At 42.8% G+C, this 10,360-nt stretch overlaps 1 protein-coding gene across 1 annotated transcript in view; it reads right to left on the reverse strand.

The window, feature by feature from the left end:
- Window positions 1–9,907, reverse strand: part of ATR (ATR checkpoint kinase) — a 48,282-nt gene extending 38,375 nt beyond the window's left edge. The window contains exons 1-5 of the mRNA XM_035133767.3: window positions 9,662–9,907; window positions 7,481–7,572; window positions 6,601–6,750; window positions 1,435–2,324; window positions 460–650 (exon numbers count right to left, since the gene is read on the reverse strand). Coding sequence (XP_034989658.1) covers window positions 460–650; window positions 1,435–2,324; window positions 6,601–6,750; window positions 7,481–7,572; window positions 9,662–9,720 — 1,382 coding nt within the window. The 5' untranslated portion in view covers window positions 9,721–9,907. The remainder of the gene's footprint in view (window positions 1–459; window positions 651–1,434; window positions 2,325–6,600; window positions 6,751–7,480; window positions 7,573–9,661) is intronic.
- Between the last annotated feature and the right edge of the window lie 453 nt (window positions 9,908–10,360).

A 10,360-nucleotide genomic window follows, 5' to 3' on the forward strand; every position in this document is an offset into this window, starting at 1 on the left:
ATACTTTTCATTTTGACAGCCTGAAGAATAACTGTGTTTGTTTATATATATATATATATATATATATATATATATATATATATATATATCCACTTAATTTCCTTAGAAATTGATGTATATCTTAATGTTCAAAACGCAGGGAAATATGACATTATAATACATCAGATTAAGCTGCTAAATTATGCTGCCGCACTGAAGCATTATACAATTTTGGCAAGTAAGGCTGCTGCATTTGTGCTTTCCCCCAAACCATCCGTGTTTTATTCTAGTCACTTCAAATGCAGTATCCCAGCCTATGTGGATGGGGGGAAATGCAGGAACAATCCGCTGTATAGGATAATTGAAAGCACAGATAAGGCAGAAGTGAAGACAAGGCTTTCAAGACCACATCAATTCCATCAATTGCTTATTGCATTATTAGCTACATTTCTCTAGAAATTACTAAGTGAACCATCATACTCTGGTGGAGCTGCTGACTTCTTAGACTGCTTTAAGGATCGACTGAGACGTGGTCTTTTTTCTGGAACTTCATCGCTACTGCTGCTTCCTCCATCAGTATCAGATGTCTCTGGATTCTTGCTACACTGCAGCTCCTGAATGATCTCTTCTGCTTCTGTCATCAAGGCTGCATAAAGCGGACTCAGCAGATACTAAGGGAGATAAACACAGACACACCTCAATAGTGCTGCAGAACTTTATGAAATGGGGTAGGGTGGGGTGTGACCATAAAAATCATGCTTTCGTCGCCTACTACACATACCCAGACATTATGTACATTTGCCTTTTAAGCTGTTGGTTTTATCTTTGATAATTTTGTTGTCTGCTGTTTTAAATCCTGTTTTTATTATTGGGGTTTTAAAAATTTATTTACAGGTAGGTAGCCGTGTTGGTCTGGCGTAGTCAAATCAAAACTAAAAAATTCCTTCCAGTAGCACCTTAGAGACCAACTAAGTTTGTCATTGGTATGAGCTTTCGTGTGCATAGCTCATACCAATGACAAACTTAGTTGGTCTCTAAGGTGCTACTGGAAGGAATTTTTTAATTTAAATTTATTGTTACTACTTGTCAATTTTTTATGGAACCACAGGGACAAGTAAAAATAATATATCCAACTAAACGTATTAAATAATTACACCAAATCTGAAACCTAGATGCCACAAGGGAGAGATATCTGTAAATACGAAATAAAATCCCACCATATGGAATAAAACTGATGAGAATCTTCCTATCACTTAAGAGACCCATAACAGTAATGCAAACAACACTGAGCTGGAGGGACCAATGATTTGACTTGGCCTGAGACACCTTCCTATTTTCCTATGCTTGTGCATTCTCTGAAAATGTATTTTTCTCTTCATGTCTTAAAATCTGTGCCCTTCAACCTAAGCCACCAAGCAAATTTTTCATTGTTGTTGTTTTTTCCATACAACTCACCTCTTGCTCCACCTGGCTTCCAACTACCGCGACAAAAGATCTGCAGATGCTGTTAATACAGGTCTTTCTAACTGGAACAGCCGATTCATATCCAGCTGGCACAAACTTCATGAAATACTGCAGTATGTGGCATAGCACTCCTTTCATCTTCTCGGACTGAAGAAGCCTCAGCACATCAGCTTCAAACAACGCATGGAGCTTCTCCAGGAGTGTGTTTAGATAAAGAGGCTCAATGTTCCGATAGGAATGTGTTTCAAAAGGAAACAGGGTTCTCACCAATATTAACAAGGGTTCCTCATATAGTTCCAGCTCTTCAGCATCCATTTCAAGGAGGAACTGCAACATCCCCCCCAAAACTGAGAAGAAACTGCTGGCTAGCTCTTCTGGAGGCCCCCCTAGCTGCACCAATTCTGTTAGGAATTTCATGCTCAAAACTTTAACTTTCGGAGTACCGTACTCCAACAAGGAGTACCCTGTTGCCCAAAGAGTCACATCTTGTGGTTTAAAAAACATGTAAGAAACTATCTCAGTAAGAATCCCCATCAGAGTTATCTCCAAGCATTCTACATTGCTCATGCCCGTTAACTGTAGTTGGACATAACTTAAAGAGCCCAGGGGTACATTGGGGTTGCATGAAAATCTCTTCACAGTCACAGGCCAGCTCAATGAATCCTGCTGGAAGTGCACCGCTGCATTTCTTTCATGGAGTAAAATAAGATCTTGAAGAAGATGCAGCAATTCTCTCGTCAGTAAGTCGAATATGGCACAGTTCTTGACTTTGAAAAGGCATAGTAAGGAACAAACTACAGTACTGATGTTCTCGTGCAAAATCTGGCAGTTTGGGGCGGCAGCAATTCTCAAAAGCCTTGCTGTGATCCAGTAGCTAAATTCTAGAAAAAGAAAGAGAGAAAATATTAGGATTTTAGTCCTATGCTCACTTTGAATACAATGAAACTTAATTTTAGGGAAAACTGGTACATGAGCAGGCTGCAAGTCTTGTAGCACGTGATGCACCTTAAAGATGTTCCAATGATCAGTAAAACAGTAAAACAGGCATCCCCAAACTTCGGCCCCCCAGATGTTTTGGACTACAATTCCCATCTTCCCCAACCACTGGTCCTATTAGCTAGGGATCATAGGAATTGTAGGCCAAAACATCTGGAGGGCCGCAGTTTGGGGATGCCTGAGTAAAACAACAGTGTTGCTTTATTGGGCTTTGCATAGCTGAAGTTTCATTTCCCCCTCCTAGTTTGGTTTGGAGTTACTATACTGCTGCTGACCACTTTTGTTCTGTTGATTTTTAAACTTAATTTTATTATTTGTTTTAATACGTGTGTGTGTGTGTGTAATCCTTCTGTATACAATGGAAGCTTTTTTCAAAAAAGCCGTCTATTAATAGAAATAAAGGTAAAGGTAAAGGAACCCCTGACCATTAGGTCCAGTCGTGACCGACTCTGGGGTTGCGCGCTCATCTCGCATTATTGGCTGAGGGAGCCGGCGTATAGCTTCCAGGTCATGTGGCCAGCATGACAAAGCTGCTTCTGGCAAACCAGAGCAGCACATGGAAACGCCGTTTACCTTCCCGCTGTAGTGGTTCCTATTTATCTACTTGCATTTTGACGTGCTTTCGAACTGCTAGGTTGGCAGGAGCTGGGACCAAGCAACGGGAGCTCACCCCGTCACAGGGATCCGAACCGCTGACCTTCTGATCAGCAAGCACTAGGCTCAGTGGTTTAACCACAGCGCCACCTGGGTCCCTTAATAGAAATAAATATTAGTTAATAGGACTCTATAAAACAAAGGTGTCTCAGTCAAAGTTTTTTTGGGGGGGTGGGGTTATAAACAAGAATATTGTTATACTGTACAAACAAGTACTGTATACCAAGTTTTCTCATGTCGTTTGTATATCACAAAAATAGCATAATAAATGTGGAAAAATATCTACAACACATGTTTCATTATTAGTGCTCAATGTATAAGTTCTTGGTTTATGAAATGGTTTCAATCAATCAAAATTTTATTGCATTAGCCGGTTGGCCATAGCACATAACACATAAAACATTATTAATAATAATAATAATAGCGGTAACCTACCGCTATTAAACAGAACATATAAAACACTTACAAAACATTGGATATAAAAACATGCGATATAAAACAGAATTTGGTAAAAACTAGGGTGCATCATGTGTGTTTTGTCCACTGGGGAATGTTTAGTGAAATCCGTGTCTAGAGAAAGTTAGCCAGTCGAGAGAGCTCTGAGTTTCAGGGCCTGCAAGATATAGATGGCTACTCCGCGGGTAACCCTGGGGTTAGCGTCTACCAATAGAAATTTCATACGGTCGACTTCCAAGGCAATAAGCGAAGGGATTAGTATGAGGAGCCTTGGTCTTATTGCGTCGTATATGGTTTAAACAATTAGGAAGAAGAAGAAGAAGAAGAAGAAGAAGAAGAAGAAGAAGAAGAAGAAGAAGAAGAAGAAGAAGAAGAAGAAGAAAGGGGAGGATAGAGGGGCGAGTGGGGTCGGGTCGGGTGGTTACGCTTCTGTTATTCTACTTAGTTGGGAGTGGGTTGTGTCAGCGTTATTTGTATGGGTTCTCTTACTATTCACTTGTTGTATTTCCTCGGTGATGAAAGAGGTTGGAGTTGTGGTTGGTTGTCTTGATTTCGAACACAAAAATGAAGCGTCAATCAGATATAACACAGTTCCTTTTCCGAGTCCATCTTTCAATCTAAGCATTTACCAGTGGCATATTAGACCACAGCTCTCTGCTGTGACCTTAAAGAAGCATGTCACATAACCCTGAAAGTTCTCTGATAAAATATTAAACTGCACCAAATTCAAGTCTCACAAAAATGAAATTTTCACTGTTTAAAACCTTTGATTTTTCCACACTGTCCATTTTCATCACATAATCTTTCACAAGGAAAAATAGTAACTCAAACTGAGGACACTGAAGTTAGGCTGTACACCTTACTGACAGCAGCAATCCTAGATATATATAACTCAGAAGTAAATCTCATTGGGTTCAATGGGGCTTACTCACAAGTAAGTAGTACAAGATTAAAGTCTTAATTCTTTCCCCTTTAGCTCAGCGGTAGAGCATCTGCTTTGCATGCAGAAAGTCCTGAGTTCAATCTTTGGTATATCAAGGTAGGGCTAGGAGGTAGCTCTGTCTTGTAGAGATGCTGCCAGCCAGTGTAGACAATATTGAGCTAGATGAGCTCAGTATGAGACAGCTTCCTAAGTGCTTATTTTAAGTACCTAAGGGGATATTACAATACAGTGGTGCCTCGCTAGACGAAATTAATTCGTTCCACGGGTCAATTCGTGTAACAAATTTTTCGTCTATCGAGTCCCGGTTTCCCATAGGAATGCACTGAAACTTAATCAATGCGTTCCTATGGGCTCCGGGGGACTGGCGGCGGGGAAGGCAGGCAGGCAGGCGCTTGCTCTCTTGCCTGCCTGCCTTCCCCACCACCTGTCACACGAAGATCTTCGGATCTGTGTTGTGTGACAGGCGGGGGTGGGGGGCAAGCGGAGGATCGTTCCTCTGCCTTTCCCCTGCCCCACCTGTCACACGAAGATCGGCAGGCGCTGCTTGCGGGGCTTGTCAACCCCGGCAAACAGCGCCTGCCAATCTTCGGCTCTGTCCCCTGATGCGCTACGGCTCGGGGAAGCAGGCAGGGAGACGCCCGGGGGACCGAATTGCTCCTGGGGGACGGAGCCGAATTGCGGCGCTGCAAGGGGGAGGCAAACGGCGAAAAGCCCCCACCACGCTGCAATTCGGCTCAGGGACTGGCTTGGCGGCGGCGGGAAGAAGGGGAGCAAAAGCCCCCCCCCCCGCAATACGGCTCCGTCCCCCGGGCGCTTCAGCTCGGGGAAGCAGGCAGGGAGATGGCAACAGCCCTGGAGCTTCCACGGGCTGTTGCCACCTGCCCGCCTGCCTTCCCCAAGCAGCGCCCGCCAATCCTCCGCTCCCCCCCCCCATCCCGCCTATCACACAGCGGGGATCGTAGGGGCTTGATCCCCGCTGTGTGACAGGCGGGATGGGGGGAAGCGGAAGAAAGATCCTCTGCTTCCACCCCATCCCGCCTGCGCTTAGGCCTCCTCGGCAAAGGCAAGCGGGGGACACCTAGCCCACCCGCTTGCCTTCGCTGAGAAGGCGCCGTTGCCGCCTAATGCCGGCTCTGTCGGGCGGGGGGGGGAGGGAGAAGCGGACTCCGCTTTCCCCTCACCCTGCCTGACACAGCGGGGATCAGACGAAGCTGTCGGCGGCAGGGGAGAGGAACGAAATTGTTCCTCTCCCCCTGCTGCTGAGCCTGCACAGATCCCGCGGTTCGGGGAAGCACTTGCAGCTTGTCCGAACCCCGGTATTTGTCCTTTCTGTCGGTGGCAGGGGGAGAGGAAGGAAGGGAGAGAAAGGGCTGCATTCCCTTCCGTCGTTCCTCTTCCCCCCTCCTCCGCTTCTCCCCCGCTAGTTCCTCTTTGTGTTCCGCTGGTCTCTGCCAGGGCAGAAACCAACGGAACACAAAGGAGAACCAGTTGCAGCAAGGGAAGAAGGCAAAGGAAGATCAGCTGAGAGGTGCTGACAGCTGTCAGCTGGTTCCCCTTTCACTAGATGAATGCCCTGATTTTCTGATCAGAGGTTTTTATGGCAACCTCCGATCAGAAAATCCTTTCGTTAAGCGAAATTTTCGTCTAGCAGGGCATTCGTCTAGCAAGGCACCACTGTATGCAGTTACATATGCAGTAAAAATGATATTCTGCCCTGTTCTGAACTTCAAGGAAGTAAATAACAGTTCCTTGTCAATGGCCTCCGACAACTATCCCGTGACTTGCTTAAGCGAATCCATTGCCAAATTAGTATTTGAATCCAGGTCTAACTGTCAAACAAACCATAATTAACCAGTTAGTCAGTTCAAACAAAACAATAAGCTGTGGTTAAGCAGATATGGAAGTGAAAAGCTTCTGAACTCCTCCTCATGGCTGTGCTGGAGAAGAGAAGGTTCTTTGTGAGCGCACAAGCCCAAGGTTTACTGCAAATTATGGTTTAGCGTGCCATCCGAACTGGGTCAATGAAGAGAAGAAATCAGTACCTGTGGTGCATACTGTTGTAACGTAATTTACCATACTGAATTCCAAAGATTTTAAAATAAACTCACCGACACAGCTTGAATCAGTGACACTTTGTTGATGAGGTACAGTTATATTTACAAATACAAGTGGGGATGATTTCATGATATGAAGAATAAAATCAAGCAACATCATCGAGCTTGGCTGAGACTCGGTTTTCTTAACAAGTTCTAAAGCCACTGAAAAGAAAACAAGACTAGTGTTATGCCGCAGTAAACCTGTTGTTCCAAGACAAATTTAACATTTGCTGTGCTGCAACAGACAATAATGTATTCTTAAAAATGAATTTCATACTTTTCAAGGTTTTCTAAACATGGTAAACAGCATGCTGTCATAATTTCTTCAATGCTACAGTGACTTAACTTCTGCATAAAGGAGGAGAAACAGGAGCACAGGAGCCTGAAGCTCAGGTTTGCTTAATCTCATCACAACAATGGTTTGTTGCAATACCTGAATTATTTTTGTTTCTCTTTAAAACTCACATACTAAGCTGCAAGTCTATGGATCACACTCATTTATCACCAACCAAAACCTGATACAGTAATTGTAACAAATTATATTAAACAAAATTGGCTGAGTCAGTGAAAAGCTTATTTAAAATGCCCCCTCAAACTACTTTTTCACACTGGAGGAAAGTTAATCTTTCATTCCACTCCAAAAAGGTATTTCCCCACCCCACTTGAATTGCATTAGTTACCCCAACATGCATATTCTATCCGAAGACTTATTTGAGAATTGCCCACTCATCAATATTTGGGAATAGGTCAGTGGAGGTCAGATACCATGTAGGGGTTGCCCTTTTTTAGATTTTAAATACTAAAGGGGTCATGTTTTGAATATCTAAAAAAGGGCAAGCCCTGCATGATATCTGACCCCCATTGACCCATTAATTTTAGTATCTTTACTTACCAACATCTACATCCACAAGGATCCGATCAATGAACTGGCAGAGTATTTGCCTTGGCTTCTGTACCACTGTATTGTACTCCTCTGGAGTAGCCCTGGAAATAAGAATTGTTTTAAAAGTTGCACCTGTGTTTCTACTTGAATATGTTATTTTAACAATTTAAGAGTCTTTGCACAAGGCAACTATTAGAATCTTTAATATAAGACACCACACCAACTTTTCCTGAAATCTTACCGGGGAAGAACTTTCATTTCTTTTTTACCAGCAAATTATTTGTCAATTGACATCAAGTTATCCAAGATGCCTAAATCTCAATCAGACTATGAAGCATTTCAAAGGAGTACCTTCAAATTTTGTGTTTAGTCTCTACATAATAGTAAAAAGAATAATGGTCATTGATTAGATCTAAGGCTGTATATTTAACCCCACTCTACACAGAGTAAGCCCTACTGAATTCAATAGGACTTATTTCTGAGTAGACATTGAATGTGCTGTGTTAGCTAAGCTTATTCATAGTTGAGGGGTGGGGGTGTCGAATGAGAAAACAGCCATTCAGTTTGGCAGTAAAAAGTGCTAACAATTTTCCAGTAGCAAAAGCAGGGCATAACAGTATTTCTTCATGCAGGGAAAGGCCTGGTACTGTACAGATTTATTTCATGTCAGGGCACACTTTGGCTAGTTAACATCTTCTTTGAAATTTGAAAGAGGAGAATAAATGGTCTGTTTTTTAATCCAGGCATGTATTGCAAGGAGAATCTCATTGGAACTTAATTGAAAAACAGAATCATTTATACTGCAAAATGAATGGGAGTGAAGTTTTCCAATGATGGAAGTATTATATATTAGTATGGAAAAATATAGTTGTTGGGGTTTTCTTTAAAGGTGCTCAAGTCAAAGAAATAAAATAACAGGTGGAAAGAGTTCTGACAGGTGTTTAAATTATTTACTTTTACAAGTAAAGCAAATTAAGTATGAAATAACCAGAAGCTTGCTGTTCTTGACTGGTCAAACTGGGGGAACACACCAAGGGAAAGTGGGGAGGGGTTGGAGGTAATTAGCACTTAATTATTGTAATTGGAAATACAATTATCAGAGTCTACCTAGAAAGCTACTCTCATGATTCCTGGAGCTACTCTCCTGATTCCTGGAAACAAGGAAAGAATGGGAAGGATTAAAGGAATATATGGTACCGCTCTGGAATGGATAATTTACAGTAGAATAAGGCAGGAAAAACACACAGGAAAAGAAGGTAAAGAAATAATATGAAAAGGACGGAAAATATATAAAAAAACACAACTGATATAAGTGGAAATAAGTAAATGGGAAGGAGACCACACATGGGTGAGAGGAAGTCAAGAGGGGCATGTTGGAGGGAGGGAGATAATAATATATTATTGGAGATGTTTATTGATTTTTGTTGATTTATTCTTTGTAATTAAGTAAGTTTTGTTAAGTTTTGTTTGTTTAATGATGTATGAAGTAAAAGCAAAAAAAAAATGCTTTCAAGAAAGCTACTCCCCCCCCAGAGTTGACTGGAGGATCAATTGTGATCCCATGGTGGAACTAAAGAGGCTCCTACCTGTATTGCTTGCTAGCTAAAATGCATTCCAGTAATAAGCTGCATTCTCTTGTAGATGGGATCAGAGTTCCAGAATCACTAATGCGTTGAGACCCACAGGTATAATAACGTTTTGTTCAATGCTTTTTTTTTCTGGAGGGATGCAGGGTACGCATACCCCTAAACATTTTGTGAATCTTTGTACTTTTGTCCATTTACTGTATTTATTTTTCCATATTTCAACTATAAAATGGTGATTTTCTTGAGTCAAAATGAGAGTACCACTAAACATTTTTTTAAGGGAAAAAAGCACTGGTTTTACTACTTGGCAAGAAAAGGAATGAGGGACAGAACAAGGCTTCATCTGTTCTATACTAGTTTTAACTGTCATGGCTCCACCCTATCTTGGGAATTGCAGTTTAGTGCTAGGTCTGTTCGAACCCTCTAATATCTCTCTACTATTACACGGTCGATCACCCTCTCCTAACCTAGCCTACCTCACAGGGTTGTTGTGTGGATAAAATGCGCAAGGCTCCCTGGGGAAGAAGTAAAAAGAGGGGCACGGGAGAAGCAAGCAAAGAAAGGGGGGGCATTTCCTACCCCAGCAGGTTGGCCTGAGACCTACCTGCCCAGTTCCTTGAGGGCGGGAATCATAGAGGCCATTTCCAGGCTCTGGTCTGCCATAGCGCCTGCCTCTCTGTATTCTTCCGAAGCGTCTCCCGCCAGCTCACTTTCGACTTCGCATGGCTCCAGCGGAAGCAGGACGGCAGCTGGTAGGAGACAAACTTCCCGGAAAGGCGTTTAGCACCACCCTCTTTTTGCTGCTGTGCAGGGCAGTTTACAGTAGGAATTTCAACGCCGCGTTTCATTCAAGGACCTTCCTCGGCCAAAACAACGCAGGATAGATGGGACTGACATTGTAATCGCTTTTCTCCGTGCAAGCGGGAAGCAGGGAAAACATCTTACAGCATTATTGTAGCATTTAGCTATTTAACAGCCCGCTCTTGCGCATACAAATATATATACAGTATATTACACCAACATTAATTCCACTGTGATGTTCTACGCACGCGCCTTTGCTTTCCCCTACCCGGGGCAACTGCTGGAAGTTCTCAGCGGGCTTACTTTTGAGTAGGCACGCATAGAGTCACACTATTTAATCTCACAGCCCGTTGGGGCCGAAACCCCCTCCGCCTCGATAGGGTTGCACCCCTAAAGGGCTGCACGTAAAAACTAAGCAACACGTGTTCCCTCACTCCTCCTTTTTTGGTTATTAAGGGATTTCAGACCTGAAAATGCAAAAAATAAATTATTTTTTAAATGC

Source organism: Zootoca vivipara, chromosome 5 (genome assembly GCF_965207765.1).
Source record: "Zootoca vivipara chromosome 5, rZooViv2.hap1.1, whole genome shotgun sequence".
NCBI lineage: Eukaryota > Metazoa > Chordata > Lepidosauria > Squamata > Lacertidae > Zootoca > Zootoca vivipara.